Genomic DNA, 19,997 nt, shown 5'->3' on the forward strand with positions numbered 1-19,997 from the left:
GAAGGCACATGCTTAACGACTGAGCCACTCGGCGCCCCTATTATACTGCTTTTAAATAACAAGCATATATTCATTAAAAAAAATACTAAAAGGAATTAATATTAGAAAAAGAAGATAATGGGTCCATCATGGAACAAAAGATTCAGTGTTGTGCAACTGATAAGGAAAAAAGAGAAATAATAAGTTTCCAAGCGTTATAAGAATTCACTCAGTTTCATAGTCTATCTACTTACATGGCATAATAAATCCCTGTGAGAAGTTGCACCATGAATTGGGGATCCAATACTATTCGACCACAGAGTTCTTTCCAGTGTTTTTCGTGTTGCCGTGGAAACCCACTCACACAAACCCTAGGAAAATATGGCATTTACCACGTGTGATTTACTGATTCATTAAACATTTTTCCTTTCATAAATTCATTTATTCAGTTATTCATTCCTCATATATTGAGTACCTGCCTATGTGCCAGTCACTGCCCTGGGCCTAGGCATACAGTTATGAACAGGCAAAAAGATAAAAATAAAATCTGTGCCCTCACAAAGCATACACTCTAAAGAACTATATCAATAAAAGCAGCAACTTTTCTCAATAGCTGTATCTGTCATCTTTCTCCCTCTTTAGAAAAGAAATGTATAACTTTTACACGTCCCAAATTTTATCAGGATGAATTAGTGGGAGATACAGAAATCTCAGAACAAATAAAAGGACATTTCAAAATACCTGATGTCTATGAGGCCATTTTTTTTTTAAGATTTTATTTTTATATAATCTCTATACCCAACACAGTGCTTGAACTCACAACCCCAAGATCAAGAGTTGCACGCTCTACTGACTGAGCCAGCCAGGCATCTCTGTGAGGCCATTTTTATATTAAAGTGCCAGAACAATTCTGTCTTCATCTCATTAAGAGACGCTTCTGGAAAAGTTATGTTGAGTAATTATCAAAAGTTGTAATGCACCTATATTATTTTAATCAATTAATTTGTTAAGAAATAATTGCAATGGTAAGCGAGTCCCAAAGAAATTTTTCAGTGTTTAGTGCACTATGATCTCTGGAAATTTTTTTAAAATCTCAATTTACATATATATTTTTGTAGCAGAGATAGACAACTAAGACATCAATAAAAGACTTGTTAGCATAGGGACATCTGGCTGGCTCAGTCAGTAGACCATGCGACTCTTGATCTAGGGATTGTGAGTTCAAGCCCCATGTTGGATGCGGAGTCTACTTAAAAACAACACCAACCAAACCAAACCAAACCAAATACCCACAAAAAACCCCAAAAATACAAAATAAAACCTACAACTTAAAAAGAAAAAAAAAAGACTTGTAAGCATAATATGACATTAGGTTAAAATTATGTGAGTAAAGTGACAGGGAAGATCAATTTCAAGGAGAAAAAGGAATAATATAATATCAGACTATAAAAGCCTGTTCATCTATTCTTCATATGGATGATGGTCAGTATTTACATTATACACAATTAAAATACTAACCTAACAATTATTTTATTATGTCAATATTTACATACTAGAAATCACACCATTTGCAACTATTTAAGATAAAATGAAAAATTTTAATGTTAACTTAAAATGTGTGAGAGCTTCATAGATTTTAAAATTCTTTAGGGGATATATGAACAAAAGTGTGAGGATGACTAAACTCTATCATCATTTTTGCTATTACGAAAATCTATTTTCAAAAAAGTCTATGTAGTGCCACAAAAATTAGAGATTTGGCAGGTTTTGTTTTAATGAATCAACAATAGTCACCTATAGACTTAACTGTAGATAGGTAATAAGTGCTTAAATAGTGTACTCTCTTGTTAACAGTAACCAGGTTAGAGACAAGAATTTTCTTAGTCATTAATCATGTTATTAAAGGCAAGTGAAAATAATATAGCTATTTTAAGAGAATCTATAAAATCAATCTAATTTAGATTGGCCTTTCCCCAATTAGCAAAACAGTTTTTTTATAAATAGGACCATACCCTCTTCCCAGGAACACAACAGCATGAACTTGAACAAAGAATTTGTGGATGGACAGTCTCTTGGGGGGGCCATGAATCCCTATGATCTCTCTGTCCTGGTATTCATACCCTGTATATCCCCTACTATTGAGTGTGGGTGGGACCTGTGATTTGCTTCCAACCAACAGAATAAGGCAAAGATAATGCGATTTCCATGACTACATGTACATGATTATATGAAGACTGTACTGCAGGTCTTGCTGGAGTCTCTCACTCTTTCTCTGCTTTAAAGAAGCAAGCTACCATGTTGTAGGCTGCCTATGTTGGGGAGACAAAGAACTGAGGCTGGCTTTCAGCAGACAGCCAACAAGAAACTGAAGCCCTCAGTCCTCTAACTAGAACAACTAAATTCTGCCAAAATAACTGAGCCTCAAATAAAACTGTACCTCTAGCCAACATCTCAGCCACAGCTTTCCAACACCCTAAGCACAGGACCCAGCTAAGGCATGCCTAGACGCCTCACCCACAGAAACTGTGGAAATAATACATGCATGCTATATGAACTGCTAAGTTCGTGGTATGTGGCAACTTGTTATGAGGCAACAGAAAACTAATACAGCATTTAACCTTTTTTGAGGGGCTCAGTTTCCTCAAGTCAATATCAGTTGGACAGGAAGAACTCAGAGTTCCTTCTAAAATTGAAATCCTGTGATGCAAAAGCTACTCTGACTCCAAACTGATTTATATTACTTGAATTTTTTTTCTATAATGGACATTTAAATTTCAGCTCAGCTCTGTCCAAATTATTGGAAATTCTGATTTAGTAAAGACTAGAATACACAAATACAAATGAGACATACAGATAAGTGGCACTTCTGTTAATCTTATCCAAAGCACAGTTATTTGTAAAATATATAAATGAAAAAATTCACATTCTTTTAGACTTTCTCCACATAGAGGACTATTTATTCAAAGCTCTCAAAGTGATTCCTAAAACCTGGCATACCGACAGTGATTAGGTGTATCACTAAACCACCCTAAACTTGGCTTATCTTGATGTTCAGGTAAAAATACTTCTTTAATGCTGAAATATTTTCAAAAGTCACGATACATGAGGGATGGTACGGATTCCTACAGGAATGTAAGCTTCCTGAGTTTTGTTTACTGCTATATTGCCACAAATTAGAACAGCAACTAGCCACAATATATGTGCTCAATAAATATTTGTCAAATAAATGAATATGAAAGCTAATGATAATTATTCTTCTCACCTGGAGCCCATCCGACAAAGAGACTGGTAAGATGAAGCAGGCATATACACAATAGCAGAATTATAACACAACATGAGAAAACTCAGGACTTCAAACCTAGAAAAAATAAAACAAAGGAAAAGGGTTACAAACAATTATTTCTACTAAAGACTATGATTTCTTTGTTGGGTAGTTATAGCAAGAATGTATGTTAATAGTGACCTTCCTGATTTCTCAATCAGATTGCTGTGATATCCTGCTCAATGATTTCCCTGTTTGCATTTTCCCTATTAAAGGTCACATCCCTTGCTACCACCTATATTTTCTTCATCCAAAAAATAAACCATTGTGCTTGAACAGATGACTCCCTATTACATTAACCCACTGCTCCCATTGACTAAATGATAAAATCCAAACTCATCAAGGCATAAAAGGCCTTAAAAATCCACCCTTGGGGCGCCTGGATGGTTCAGTTGGTTGGGCATCCAACACCTGATTTTGGCTTGGGTCACGGTCTTGGGATCCTGAACTTGAGCGCCACATCAAGCTCCGTGTTCAGCGGGGAGTCTGCTTGACGTTCTCTCTCCCTTGCCCCTTTTCCCTGTGCTCCAAAAATAAATAAATAAATCTTTTAAAAAATAAATAAATAAAATCCACCCTCAACCTACCTCTCCAACCTTACTTCCCTCCACTGCTTACCACATATACCACACTACATCGATCTTCTGACCACTCCAAGAATATATCATAACTTTTCATAACTTCTTGCTTTTTTGGAGGCTGCCCTTTCTTACTAGAACATACTTTTTCACTTGGGCCATTCAGGCTTAGGTTTCAAGTGCTGGCTCAAATTTTTAACTTAGACATAAAAACCGTTCTTAATTTTCCTGGCTGAAGTAAAGAGTTCCCTTTGTTGTGTAGCTCTAATATAGCATTTATCCAAGGGAATCATAATTCCTTGTCTTTACCTCTGTCTTACCTATTTAACAAAAGCAATTTTACTCATTTAGCTTATCATCTTTATTTCTAGTGTCCAGCACAGTGTCTAATACATTATAATTGCTCAATAAATTTTTATTGAATGAATAAATGATTTTATTTAATGAGTAAAGGTTTTTTTTTTTTTTTTTTAAGATTTTATTTATTTATTTGACAGAGAGAGAGCCAGCGAGAGAGGGAACACAAGCAGGGAGCCCGATGTGGGGCTCAATCCCAGGACCCTGGGATTATGACCCAAGCTGAAGGAAGACACTTAATGGCTGAGCCACTCAGACGCCCCTAATGAGTAAAGATTTCTATTCTTTCTTTAAACCAGGGATTTTTTTTTTTTTTTAGGACTTATTCATTTGAGAGACAGAGAGAGGGAGAGCAAGAGTGAGCGCACACAAGCAGAGGGGAGGGGTAGAGGGGAGAGGAAGAATTAGACTCCCCACTGAGCAGGGAGCCTGATGTGGGGCTTGATCCCAGGACCCTGAGATCATGACCTGAGCCCAAGGCACATGCTTAACCGACTAAGCCACCCAGGTGCTCCTGAGTAAAAATTTCTTAATCTATACAGTCTCTAAGGAAGTGCATGCTTAACCTGGATGCACACTACTGTTATTTAAGGGCATTCTGGAATAATATATTCCTGTGCCTCAACCCAGACTGACCCAATTAGAATCTATGAGGGCATGACCCAGGAAAGCTGTTCTTCTAAAAAGCTTCCCGTAGGTGGTAGAGTATATGGAAACTCTTTGTACTACTTTTGAAACATTTTTTATAAGTCTGAAATTATTTCAAAATAGAAAGTTAAAAACTGAGTTGAAAGTTGGAAGTTAAATAAAAAGTTAAAAAACTGAGTGTGACTTGGAAGCAGACACATCTTCAGATCCCTTCTCCTTCTTATGCTGTAAGGTTTATTGAAGATTTATTTTTTTAAAGGATAAGAGATTTCTACTTGAGAACCACCAAGCACAACTGTGGTTTGGAGTGAGGGTTGGGGGAGGGATACCACACTGAAAACAGGAAAATTAAGTATTTCTTACTTGACATTGAAACCCGAAGCTCTCCTTCCCTTCTTGGCCACCAGAATGCTAGGCCAGCCCTCTAGTTGAGAGACCAGAAGAGTTATCTCTAGGGAATTTGACCACCCTAAGAAGAAAGACTTAAGAGGTACAGATTTGGGAGGTTCTCCAACTGAATGGTTCAGTGAAGTTCATAGTCAACCAGCCCTACTCACAAAGTCAGAGCTGTTCATATTTTATTTCCTTTCCTTTGTCTTCCTTAGTATAAGGGGGTGGGAGGATTATTAGACATCTGGGGAACTCCACTAACATGAAAATGAAATCCAAATAAAGAAATATAAAAAGGGGGAGCACAATTTGGAGGAAACACAAAATATACAAAGAAAAAAAAACTTTAAACAGGGGAGCCTGGGTGGCTCAGTCATTAAGTGTCTGCCTTCGGCTCAGGAGATGATCCCAGGATGCTGGGATCGAGCCCCACGTTGGGCTCCCTGCTCAGGGCAAGCCTGCTTCTCCTTCTCCCTCTGCCTGCTACTCCCCCTGCTGTACTCTCTCTGTCAAATAAATAAAATCTTTAAAAAAAAAAAAAACAACTTTAAACAGAGTAAATTATCATTAATAGTCTCAAAAATATAAGAGATGTTGTTTCTAGGGGAAAAAAAAAACCAACCAACCAGGATCTATTTTAAAAGAACACTTAGAGGGGCGCCTGGGTGGCACAGCGGTTAAGCGTCTGCCTTCGGCTCAGGGCGTGATCCCGGCGTTATGGGATCGAGCCCCACGTCAGGCTCCTCTGCTGTGAGCCTGCTTCTTCCTCTCCCACTCCCCATGCTTGTGTTCCCTCTCTCGCTGGCTGTCTCTATCTCTGTCAAATAAATAAATAAAATCTTTAAAAAAAATAAATAAATAAATAAAAAATAAATAAAAGAACACTTAGAAAACCAGAAAAGCTAGATATATAAAATATAACAGCAGAAATTAGGAACTCAAGAAAAAGACTGGTGGATGAAGTTGAGAAAATACCACAGAAAGTAAAGCAAAAGGAAAAAGATATGACAGATGGGAGAGAAAAGAGGACCACCCCAAGAGTTCAACATCCAAATAATAAAACTACCAGACGACAGATAGTAAAAGACCAAATAAATAAAAGACAAATAATAAACAACCAGATAAAATGGAGAGGCTGAACTAATTAACAGAAACAATTCAAGAAAATTTTCCAATCTAAAGGACATTAGTTTCTCAATCTAAAAGGTCCACCTAGTGCCCAGCACAATGGAGGAAATAGGCCTATACCAAGAAATATCACAGTGGAATTTCAGAATACTAGTAAAAAAGAATGAGGATATAGGTACAGGAAACAGATCCATGCAGGAAAAAGACAAAGGGAACCCCAGGGTAAGAGGTGAAGGGAGAGCCCAAGATAGTAAAGTGTATACCAGGTAAAGAGGACAATACAGTCCAGATTGGAGTAAAAGTCAAAAGGCTCCAGGAACCCATTTCATAGGAAAATGAAATTGATATGAATGAAGACTTACAAGGAGATTTAGACAACTGACAGAGAATTTACAGAAGTTAAATTATAAAGCAAATAATAAAGGAAAAAAGGACGATTATGAACTCCAAGTAAATCAAAAAGATATGCAGGAAAGGAAAAGTAATCCTTTAATCACGAACCTTAGGCATACAAAGGAAGCTTCAAATGACCATGGTCATTCATAGTAATAACAAATTTGAAAAATGAGTTCCCCACAGTTACAACAGAGCTACATTGAGAGGACAGGAGAATGAGAGAAATAATGAGCTAAATCTTTATCTTTCATAGGGATAACTTGTTAGATAATGCCCAAGACTGAAAAATTAAGAAGCAGCATGTTCCTCAAAGATGTGGAAGTAAATATTAAAAGAGTCAGTTAAAAGCAAGATTTCTCAACCTTAGCACCATTGGCATTTTGGGCTAGATAAGTGTTGTGGGGGATTTGGCCCAGCATTGCAGGATAAGCAGCATCCCTGACCTCTACACATGAGATGCCTATAGCAGCCCTCCCTCCCACACCTAATTGTGACAATCAAACAAATCTCAGGATATTGCCAAATGCTTGCTGAAGGCAGAAATGCCCTAGTTGAGAACCACTGGTTAAAAGTCGTTATAATATGTGGAAAAGGAGAAATGGAAGAGGGGAGGGAAAGAGCTGGAGATCGCAGTTTTTCTTCATAAACTGTATAGAACGAATGCATGCTTAAATCTGAAAACATATATCTGCATGTGCATATGTGAATAGTTGACAAAAACTAAAACATACAGCAAAGACAAACAGTAGCACAGTGAGATACCACATTTCACAACCAGTATGATGGCTGTACTCAAAAAGATGGACACTGCTTGTGGGAATGTATAATGGTACACTTACTCTAGAAAACATTATGATAGTTCCTCAGAAAGTTAAGCATTGAATTCTCATATGACCTAACTATAATGGAAGATTATTCAGTCATACAAAAGAAGTACTGCTACACAGTATCACATAAATGAATCCTGAAAATGTGCTAAGAAGTCAGACACAAAAAGCTATATATTGTATAATTCCATTTACACGAAAAGTCTAGAACAGACAGAATTCTACAGACAGAAAAGTAAGATATGTGGTGGCCAGGGGCTGGGGGGTAGGAAAGGGGAGTTTCTTTTTGGTGTGATGAAAATGTCCTGGAATTAAACAGTGGTAGTGCACAATCTTATAAATATACTAGAAATCACTGTATTGTACACTATATGATAGGGGGTGAATTTTATGGTATGTGAATTATATCTCAATTAAAAATAATTTGAGGGGCACCTGGATGGCTCAGTCAGTTAAGCATCTGCCTTTGGCTCAGGTCATGATCCCAGGATCCTGGGACTGAGTCCTGCATAGGGCTCTCTGTCCAGCAGGGAGTCTGCTTCTCCCTCTGCCTCTTCCACCCCCGCTTCTGTGTGCACACACCCCCGCACACACACTCTCTCGCTCTCGAGAAAATGAATAAGATCTTTAAGAAAATAATAATAATTTTAAAAGCCAATAATTAACTGAAATTGTGCAAGGTGTAAAACACAGTGCAGTTTTCTTAATATTTTAAAAACTCTTGCAAATCACTAGGAAAAAATATATAGCTCAATATGAAAAATGGACACAGGACATGAATATGCATTTCACAGGTCAGGAAAAATAACTAGCAAATTAATGTACTAAAGGTGTTCATGCCCAGCCATAATTAAGGAAACGCCAAGTAAAACAACGTAACATCAAGTTTTAAAGGTCAGATTGGCAAAGAATAAAAAATTTGAAAATACCAATATTGGGGATTAGTATTAGGAAACAGGCCTTCTCCAACTACTGGTAGGAGATTCAGTAGGTGCAGATGTTAAGGGGAGGGCAATCTGGAAATATTTACTCAAAGTGAAAAAGGAGATATTCTTTAGCTTAGCAATTTCATTGCTAGGAGTTTATCTTATGGATAACTTTGGTGCTCCTGTGAAATATATATACAAAAAATAAGTAAAACAAACTGAGTTCCTTGCAATATTGTTTATATTAGCAAAAAAGTAAAACAACCTAAATTTTAGTTGATCTAAAGACTAGCTAAAGATCTACAGATCTTAACACTGGCTAAAAACTGATGGTACAGACATAGAACAAAATACTAAATAGTCATTAAAAAAGAATTTGGAGACCTCTATATGTGTTAGAGAAGTCTAAGACTTATTCTTAAATGGAAAAAAGTTACAGAATCCAGTGTGTATGGGCCTGCATATGTTTAAGATTGAATATATGCTTTTGCATGCAGTAAAAATTTTCTGAAAGGACACACAACAAAACAGCTAACTGTTTACTGAGAGTGGAAACGGTGGTTAGAGGGAAGAGGACACATACTTTTCTCTTTGTACTCCCATCTATTTTCATCTACTTATATTCTGTTCTATTTAAAATTTATAAGTACATAATGTTATACTTTTAAAAATGAAAATTAGAAAACAAAAAGGGAACCAGGTAACCAGGTGATTTTATGCAAACCAGTCTGCAGACTGTACTATGAACCACTCTTTTTTTTTTAAATACTTATTTTATTTGAGAAAGAGATAAGAGAACGGGCGAGCGCGGGGGTGGGGGGAGGAGGCGGGAAGAGTAGAGGGAGAGGGAAAGAGAGAGAATCCTCAAGCAGACTCCCTGTTGAGTGTGGAGCCCAACACAGGGCTCGATCCCAGGACGCTGACATCATGTCCTGACTCAAAATCAAGAGTCAGATGCTCGACCAACTGAGGCACCCAGGCGCTCCTACGAACCACTCTTTTTTTTTTTTTTTTAAAGATTATTGATGACAGAGACAGAGCACAAGGGGGTGGGGAGAGAAGAGGGGAGGTACAGAGGGAAGGAGAGGCGGGGGGAGGAAGAGAGAGAGTACAGCAGAGGGAGCAGCAGGCAGAGGGAGAAGCAGACACCCCACTGAGCAGGGAGCTCAATCGCAGGACCCTGAGATCACAACCTGAGCCGAAGGCAGACACTTAACTGACTGAGCCACCCAAGTGCCCCTGAACCACTTTTTTTTTTTTTTAAGATTTTATTTATTTATTTGACAGAGACAGAGACAGCCAGCGAGAGAGGGAACACAAGCAGGGGGAGTGGGAGAGGAAGAAGCAGGCTTCCAGCAGAGGAGCCTGATGTGGGGCTCGATCCCACAATGCCAGGATCACGCCCTGAGCCGAAGGCAGACGCTTAACCACTGTGCCACCCAGGCGCCCCTGAACCACTCTTTTAATATAAATTTTATATTGTGAAATGATTTGTGTAAACCAACGTAACTACATAGAAAAAAAATTAAGCTGTTACTTTAACTTGGGATAAGGCCTTCTCCAAGTGTTATATAGTAGCCTGCTGGCTAATAGAGGATGATCACTAAAGCTGAATTCCAAAACGATATGTTAGAATGCAAGGAAAACCAATGCATTTTCTATCACACACGTAATACTGGAAAGACGCATAAGAAGAATCAGAATTCCAGACTGAAGCACTGATCAAAGGTCAATGACCATGGAATTGTGCTTGATTCTATATTCCTTCCATAACTCTGATATTAAAACCAACAAGATAAGAGTACTATTTTACTATAAACATATTATGCAATAATAATAGTATAACTAACATTTACTATGTACCAGGCACTGTGCTAAGCATGTTTCAGACATCACCTCATTTATTCCTCACAACAACCATGTATGTTAATATGCGGTACAGAACTTGGCCTTGCCCAAAGAGGGGTCTGGCCTTTGCCCTCAACTTCTGGGAAGTAACCCATGTCATACCTGACAGCTTTGTTTCAGACGGGGGCCGGTAACAAAGAAACAGAAAATAATTCTGAAATTTGAAATACCCATAACATCTTGGGTGATGTGAGAAAAACAAAGGCAGTGCCAGAAGAATTCCATAATAAAATGGAAATGGTATGTGCAGAGAAGTGCTACCAGGGAATGCAAAGAGGTGCTCAGAGTACTCATCAACGGAGAGCCTCTCTTTTCCCTAGGGTGAACTTTGGCACTACCTGACAAGCTGCTAGATTCTACTGCCACCTGGACACAGAGTGATGGTCACACACTGACCAACAAAGAGCTGTCTGATTTATGGATGGCATCTAAAATAAATAGACTACATCCTAATTGGAAGGTTGCCACTCTGAAGAAGGTTTAAACAAATCAGACTTGTAGGTGGACTTAACTGCATGTTTACCACAATGAGTTGTTACCAGCCCATGGGTAGTGGCCAATGGCCTAAACATATGGTCCCAAAGGACAGCAAGGGAAAACTGGCCTATTAAAGGGATGCCTACAAGGGGAATAACAATATGGAAATCACCATGGTTATTTGAGGAGTACATTAAAGTAGGATTATGTCTATACCTATCAGGGGAATCAGAAGGCAACTGCTATCAGTGAGTAGATATCCCAGTGTGCTTGTTTGAAGTAACCATCTGTGTCCACAAAATGAGGGGACATGGCGGTTCTGTAGCGATGCAGAGATGAGCTGAATTTATACATATACTTTTTACACCCTGAGGTAAAAAATGCTGGTAAGAACTGTTTCATGCCAACAAGAGAGACACAGATTGCAGATGGCTACAGGACGGATTACTCTGGGGCAAGGCCCTACACAGCTGACAGCTGGATTGATGCCAGTAAGCCTCTGGAGGCTACAAATGGATCCTGACAGGAACAGACATTTACTCTGCACTAAACTTTGCCTATATGATGGTAGGTCAAACGTTCAGGGTACTATAAAAGGACGAGAACAGAAGATATTGCACCAATTTGGACTGCTGAGTCACATTTTTTCACAGCAAGGAGCACACTTCACAGCTTATAAGGCCTAACAATGGGGAAGGAGATATCCTCAGCATAATGGTATGACAGAGAAGTGGAACAAGCAACTGAAACATCTCTCATCTAAAATGGGACAGTGAAAAGGGGGCGGGAATGAAGCACGAAGGGCAGGTTTACACACGACAGTCACCGCTAGACAGATTTCTCTGCTTTTCTGGGGATGTGGGAAGAGGTGGGTAGACAATGCTGGTAAGACTACGCAATTCTTCCTAACATGATGGTATAACTATACATCTTTCTTCCCCACAACTCAGCTTTTCTTTTCTGATCTAAAGCACTGGTCTAGGGCCGGGGCCGTAACCGCAGGTTCCAGAAGGAGAGGATTTCTAAGCAAGAAATTCTAACTATATCTTTCATTCCCAAGAGCCTGATGGGGTGAGTGGCACCTTCATCCCATCTGGCAAAACTGCGGCTGACACTGAGTGCAGATGCATCACCTAATGGTCAAGAGCTCACTAGTTCTTGGGGCGCCTGGGTGGCTCAGTCGGTTAAGCGTCTGCCTTCGGCTCAGGTCATGATCTCGGGTCCTGGGATCGAGCCCCAAGTCAGGCTTCCTGCTCAGCGGGGAATCTGCTTGTCCCTCTGTCCCTCCCCTCACTTGTGTTATCTCTTAAATAAATAAATTAAATCTTTTTTTTATAAAAAAGATTTTATTTTTATTTATTTGAGATGGAGAGAGCAAGAGAGCAAGCAAGAGCACAGAGCAGGGGGAGGGAGAAGCAGACTCCCCACTGAGCAGGGACCCCAACGTGGGGCTCAATCCCAGGACCCTAGGATCATGACCTGAGCCAAAGGCAGACGCTTAACCGACTGAGCTACCCAGGCACCCCTCCACTAGATTTTATTAAAAGGGTGAAACCATTTGTTGGTGAGGCCACTCCTGCTTTTAAACCTGATGAAGTCAAACAGAAGCCTGCAAACCTGAGTCGCACTGTTCTAGGAGACATTTTGGTAATAATGAGATGATAATGAACTGCAATAATAGTTAATGACTGAGTAAGACTCTAGTAATATGCCAGTATCTTTGACGCATTTTTCAGGTCACACCTACTGCCATTCTGTGATATGCTGTTTGTAACACTGGCATGGTTGATAAGGTTATAATACTCATACCGATGTACTGGTAAATTGAGTTAAAGCCTCCTTAGGATGAATGCTAGGAAAATGACTGGCTTGAGGGAAAAACTCGATCTAGCTAATCAATAGCTAATTTTTACGATCAGTATTTCTGCTCAAGTTTTTCACAAGGTACAACTAGTAGTAGATGATGGGGTAGGTTGGGGTGGAAAACAATCAAAATGGTACAAAAAATATGAATATGTATAGAGTGGCTTTATAAAACAAATTAATTGTTTCTATTCCTAACTTACACTGGCTCTTCAAATGTTGGGCATATTCATAATGATCACATTGGTCTCTGTGGCTGTCATATAAATGCTATACTGAAAGTAGATGCCCAGGTAAACATGATTGTTTTTGTTTAAAAGAGCCTAGGCCAAAGGCCAGGACATGGTCTGTGTAGTAAAGAATTTGGCCTTGCCCAAAGAAGTCTGGCGTCTGACTCCGCGCTAAAAGTAACCTGTATCATACCTGACAGAAGTGTCTTTGTTTAGGGTGGAGACTGGCCACACTAGAAACAACCACCATGGGGAGCCTGGGTGGCTCAGTCAGTCGAGTGGTTGAGTGGTCAGCTCTTGATTTCAGCTCAGGTCATGATCTCAGGTCCCAAGATTGAGCCCAGTGCTCAGCAAAGAGTCTGCTTGAGGAGTATCTCTCTCTCCTTCTGCCCTTCCCCTTGCTAGTGTGCTTTCTCTCTCTCTCTAAAATAAATAAATAAATCTTTGAAAGAGAGAAAGAAATAACCACCATGTGATTTAGGGTGGGGTTCTGGGTCACACAGCCTCAACTAACTCAGAGGTTGAGATCAACCTTGTGAGCAATCAATCTAATCAGTCATACCTACAATAATGGAGCCCAGTGAAAACTCTGGACACTGAACCTGACTCTCTGCATACTGTCACACACTGAGGCTGAAAGGGTAATGCATCCTGACTCCATGGGTGAAGACAACAGAAGCTTTGCATTTGGAACCCTACATATTCTATCCTATCCGTCTCTCCCTTTGGCTGATTTTAATCCGTATCCCTTCCTTGTAATAAACCTTAACTCTGAATCTAACGGCTTTCATTCAGTGAGTTCTGAGTCCTTCTAGCAAGTTATCAAACCTAACAGTGGTTACGGCAAACTTGCAGTTGGCGTCAGATGTGAGGGTAGTCTTGGGGACCGTAGCATTCAAACTTTGCAGTTTATCTAACTTCAGGAAGGTAGGTACTCTCATTAATCCATTTGCAATGAAAGCAAAGTGTAGAGAGTAGATAAACTGCCTGAGAGGGTAAGCCTGTAAGTTGTAGCACTGGAACACAAACCTTGGCTTGGCTGACTTTAGGCCCACACTTCCAGTTTTTACATTACTTTATACAAGATGACTTACACACAGTACCACGCGTTAGATGGATAGGTATTTAACCACTATAATGTATTTCACTAGTATGACATCTTAAACCTTTTGCCTCTTCTCTCATTAAACTTGAACCAAAGTAATTATAGTTAACAATTAAGCACAAATTAATAATTATTACTCTTTACAGTTTTGGCCATTACCGGTTTTGTGCAGTGAATGTTTCCCTTTGAGGATGAAGATCACTATAAACAACCCTGATGAGATCATGCTGACACAATGCCCCTTCTGTCAAAGCCATGGATCCGATTGTTGAGGGCTACAAAAAAAGATAAAGTATCTTTTAGAGACACAGAATCTCTAAAATGAAGTAAAAATTTGTATCATATAAGGATATTTAATTTTGTTTTACACATTAAGGCCATTCTTCTCGTTCAAAACCCTTTGCATTTTTCAATTACATACATTCCATAGCTCTTTTTGGAAATTATATTTAATACATAAAACTAAAAATATACTGCTTTATTTGAAAGATTACAGAATGAATCCATATTTAGGACACAGAATAAGAAAAGTTGCTGGAAAGACTAAAGGTTACAAATACACCACTTTCATTATTTTTTATTTTTTTCAAATACACCAATCTTAATTTGTTTGTAACCCAGAACACACAGCAGTTTTGAGACTGAACATTTAAATTTTGCAGTTCATTTAACTTCAGGTAGGTGGATACTCTAATTAATCCCATTCTATAATGAAAAAGAAAGGTGCACAGGTTAAATGGGTGATGGGGATTAAGGAGTACACTTGTCATGATGAGCCCTAGATGGAGTATGGAATTGTTGAGTCACTATACTGTATACCTCAAACTAATAACATTGTATGTTAACTAGCTGGAATTAAAATAAAAACTTAAAAAAGAAAGGTATAGAGAGTTACGTAACACAAACAATAATGAAGACTATGATCAAATGTTTCTTTAATAGTGACATAGTTGATTTCATGTTTCTGAAGTTAGAAGCATCCATTCATGTTTCATTATCCTCCATTTTATTACATAACATGATACACAGAACTTAATTAAAATCTATTACTCAGAAATATTCTATGCTAAAATGAGCCCATTCTATTGGAGGCATTCTATTTCCAAAACAAAACAAAGTCCCAGGGGAATTAATTAAGAAAATAAATAGCTGCATGGAGCTCTGAGACAACTGGATATTGTCTGTTGATAAGAAAATGGAATATAACTTTTCGACTACCAGTAAAGTTTCTTTAAATGCTTTCCTTACACCTTATACTACTAAAGGTCTCTATAGACCAGAAGCTTGATTCATAACATATATCCTTAAATATACACATATATCCTTAAATCCAAGATTTCGGTTCAACAGGAGTCTTCTACCTATATGATTATTAGTGTTCTCACATTCTTCAACCAAATCAATATAAGCAAAACTCAGAAGCATAATGTTAATGAATAGCTACAATGCATCAATTATAGACTCCTTTAAATTGAAAGAATTACAGTGTTAAAATCTTTCTAAGTAGACATTTTCCTTAAAAATAATAAAAAATTAATCTAACACAAATTTCCAATTCTGGGAGACTTTAAAAAAATGAAAGAATATTTTTAAGAATTCATAAAAGACTAATAAAAAAAAGACTGAAAATGATAGTGGTGGAGAAATAAGAAAGAAAGAAACAAGAACTAGAGGAAAATTTTCCATTAATTATTTTCTGCCTCTCTTGGTAAGAACTTAGCTTTACATCACTAGTTACAAGCACCTACTTTTAAGAAGCAATCAACAAAGATGTCTTAGGAGCATTTATCTCTGGTAAGAAACTAACTTTCATCTCTTACTCAATATAATTTTACCTTTCTAATCTTACTTACCTCATGGTATATTGAAGGCTTGGATAAGGAAGGGATAGTAAAAGACAGAACTTTATTGTTTCCATCTTTATCAGCAATTTCCTATAGTTAAAAAATAATATATAAAGATAAATAAAGGATATTGTAAGAAATAATTTTTCTTAATTTACCAAATATATCATTGGCAACTGAGGAAAACTTTTAGAAATAGTAATATATAAAGAATAAGGATGCCTGGGTGGCTCAGTTGGTTAAGCATCTGCTTTTGGCTCAGGTCATGGATGCCAGGGTCCTGGTATTGAGCCCTGCATCAGGCTCCCGGCTCAGCGGGCAGCCTGCTTCTCCCTCTCCCATTGCCCTTCCACCCTTGTCCCCTCTGTCCCAAATAAATAAATAAAATCTTAAAAAAAAAAAAAGACCCTCATTTAAGAGGTATCCCCCAGAAGACTTTTATATCCTTTTCTCTGAAAACCGAGAAACTTTAAGAGGAATCCAAACAAACAGGCCTTATTAAGTTTCTCCTAATTTTACCCTTAGCTCATTCCCTTTAAGTCCTATCATACTTTCCCACAACTTTCCACTCTTCATCAAACTTAGTATAAAAATTTTCAGGCTTGGGGTGCCTGGGTGGCTCAGTCAGTTAAGCGTCTGCCTTTGGCTCAGGTCATAATCAGGTCCCACATCAGGCTCCTTGCTCATCGGGGAGCCTGCTTCTCCCTCTGCCTGCCATTCTCCCTCCTCTCTCTCTCTCAGACAAATAAATAAAATCTTAAAAAAAAAGCATTTTATCTTTCAATGAAAAGGACAATGGTGTCCTTCATTTCTACAGTCTCTGGCACCGCCAGTGTTCTACAAGTTATTAGTAAAAATCTGCCTATAGATGCTAGCAAATAGAGGGGTGAAATGCTCCTCTGGCATCACTCCTTTTCTCCACTGCCTCATTTTAGTCTGTTTCTTTTACAACTCATATTAGTATATATAACCAGCATAAAACCCAGAGAGAGAAGGCTGCCCCCCCTCAGTAGACCTAGAAGGAAGCTTAGAGAGAGACTGAGTAGTTACGCAGCACAAAAGGAAGAAACAACAATAAAAACAACTATCGTTAACAAAACACAAACCCAAAAGAACTTCCCTATAGGGCTCATTTCTGAGTTTAGTATGCCACAGGAGAGTACCAATTACATGTGAACAATGACGATACTTCTAATTTTGGCAGGAAAATGGGTTTAAAAATTCCTTAGGGAGGTCATTTTACTACTTTATAGTCAAACTAGTTACTACCACATTTGGACCATTACTCCTTAGAAAAAGTCTACAGTAAGATGGATGGACCTAATTTAAGTTAGACTTTAATAAAACTTTAATTTTTATTCCTAAATTTCAAATTAAACCAAATAACTTTTATTTGTATTTGTGTGTATCTCTGAAGAAGGATGTTCTGAAATTTGTTTAAACTGAGGGCAATATAAAATTTCCCCTGGGACTATGTGAACCAAGGGAGAAGTTCGGGGGGGGGGGGGGAAATAAATATATGAAAGAAACCTATAGCAGTAAGAAAAATTGAGAGCCACAGAGAAGAGAGAACACAGATAGAAAGGGAATTAGAAGAAAGAAGCCTGAAGTTACATTTCTTTTTTTTTTTTTTTTTTTTTTTTTNTTTTTTAATTTATTTATTTGACAGAGATAGAGACAGCCAGAGAGAGAGGGAACACAAGCAGGGGGAGTGGGAGAGGAAGAAGCAGGCTCACAGCAGAGGAGCCTGATGTGGGGCTCGATCCCATAACCCCGGGATCACGCCCTGAGCCGAAGGCAGACGCTTAACCGCTGTGCCACCCAGGCGCCCCTGAAGTTACATTTCTGACACATAATTGAGCACTTACTTCATAGTACCTATTTCTGAGATGCTAAAAAATAATTAAACCATAGCACCAACAAGCACTGTCAAGAACTTGTCAGTATTCTGCTATAAAAATACTTTGCTTCATTTGACCCACTACTGAATTTTATTAAATTAAAAGATAGCTTAATTTTCAACATAATCTAAAACAATAAATTCAATTATTAAATCAACAAACATCTATTAAGTGACTGTGCTAAATCCTAGAGGAGAGAGTAATATATGAAACAAATGTCCTGCTTTATTTTTTTTTTAAGATTTTATTTATTTATTTATTTATTTATTTATTTATTTATTTATTTATTTGAGAGAGAGGGAGAGAGACGGAACACAAGCAGGGGAAATAGGAGAGGGAGAAGCAGGCCTCCTAATGACCAGGAAGCCCAATACAGGACTTGATCCCAGGACCCTGGGATCATGACCCGAGCTGAAGGTAGACGCTTAACAACTGAGCCACTCAGGTGTCCCTAAATTTCCTGGTTTAAAAGAAAAAACAATCAGGCAAGTTAGCAACAGAATTTTATACCTACACCAGTTTTTCATATAAAATAAAACTCACCCTTAATTTTGATACTACTACTAATAACATTCATTAAACACCTCAGGCAACATGCAGATGCTCCTAATTGTTTTTAATTCTACTAACAATGTTTTATTTGTTTTACAGATGAGACAACTGAAGTCAAGATATTAAGTAGCTTGCCCAAATTTAAAGCAGTCAACAAATGGCTAGGCCTGGTATTAAACAAAATCCAAGTGATTCCAAAGGCCATACTGCTTTCTTCAGATATATGTTCCAGTGATGGAAATGTTTTCTAATCATTTTTTAAGGGATAATACTGAGGAGTGAGCAGTGGTACAGAAGAATATTTATTTACTATGAGATTCAAAAGTTTTGTGAGGTATTTTAGTACCTCTCAACTATTAATTTTATTATGCAGAGTGCTTGTTTACCATGAGTACTAAATATAGAGAACGTAAGACTTCAAAGAGCAGGAATCTCAATACCAATGTTCTAACTGGACACTGTGGGAAAAAAACCCAGAATAATGTTTAAGGTACTAAGAATCTCTGAGAAAAAATTTCAAACAGTACAGTATCAAAAACATATATTATCAAATGATTATTAAAAATAATTTCAAAAATTTTAAATGCAGCACATTCATAAACATTGGTCAAATAAAGTAACTTAAAGATAACTCACAAAATATTAACAATACTATCAATAATAGTTTCACCTACTTTAAAAAATGCCACTATCAGTAATTACTTATTAAGCCTCTCTATATACTCAATTATATTAATTTAAATAAATTATTCAGTAGACCTTTCAATTTATTTTAAGATTTTATTTATTTATTTATTTTTTAAAAGATTTCATTTATTTATTTGACAGAGATAGAGACAGCCAGCGAGATTTTATTTATTTATTTGACAGAGATAGAGACAGCCTCTCTCGCTGGAGAGGGAACACAAGCAGGGGGAGTGGGAGAGGAACAAGCAGGCTCATAGCGGAGGAGCCTGATGTGGGGCTCGATCCCATAACGCTGGGACCACACCCTGAGCCGAAGGCAGACGCTTAACAACAGCGCCATCCATGCACCCCAGTTTCAATTTATTTTTTTATAACTATTCTTTTGTTGTTGTTGTTGTTTTAAGAGAGACAGAGAGTGCATATATATGAGTTGGGGGGCAAGAGAGGGAGAGAATCCTAAGCAGGCTCCATACTAAGGGTGGAGCCTGACGTGGGGCTTGATGTCATGATCCTGAGATCATGACCTGAGCCAAAATCAAGAGTCAGATGCTCAACTGACTGAGCCACCCAGGTGCCCCTAAGTATTAAGTATTGCCTCAGAAGACTTTAAATAAAAGATACTTAAAAATTTCCCAAACTATCATTTTCAACTTACCAAATTATAAATTCCTAACAGAAGAGCTTCAATACAACCATTACTCTGTCTGTCTCGACTAACTGTAAGCCGTAAATAAACCCACATTAATTCTGGCAAGAACTGCAGTGTGAACCTCTTAAGTCGAACTTCAGAGCTACGATAGAGCTCAAACAGCTGGTGGCAGACAGGCTCCAGAAGCTAAAAGGAAAATAAAGTGCATTAGCTATTTCCATTCTTTTGGC

The 19,997-nt window shown here is 38.0% G+C and overlaps 1 protein-coding gene across 13 annotated transcripts in view; it reads right to left on the reverse strand.

Moving 5' to 3' along the window:
- The window catches only part of FAM126B (family with sequence similarity 126 member B), an 82,681-nt gene that overhangs the window by 23,272 nt on the left and 39,412 nt on the right, over positions 1 to 19,997 (reverse strand). For all 13 annotated transcript variants that reach the window (XM_034654938.1, XM_034654940.1, XM_034654944.1 and 10 more), the window contains 5 exons: positions 19,774 to 19,953; positions 15,988 to 16,068; positions 14,294 to 14,409; positions 3,242 to 3,337; positions 234 to 350 (listed from right to left, as the gene is read on the reverse strand). In XM_034654938.1, coding sequence (XP_034510829.1) covers positions 234 to 350; positions 3,242 to 3,337; positions 14,294 to 14,409; positions 15,988 to 16,068; positions 19,774 to 19,953 — 590 coding nt within the window. The remainder of the gene's footprint in view (positions 1 to 233; positions 351 to 3,241; positions 3,338 to 14,293; positions 14,410 to 15,987; positions 16,069 to 19,773; positions 19,954 to 19,997) is intronic.

This window comes from Ailuropoda melanoleuca, chromosome 2, assembly GCF_002007445.2.
Source record: "Ailuropoda melanoleuca isolate Jingjing chromosome 2, ASM200744v2, whole genome shotgun sequence".
NCBI classification, from domain to species: Eukaryota; Metazoa; Chordata; class Mammalia; order Carnivora; family Ursidae; genus Ailuropoda; species Ailuropoda melanoleuca.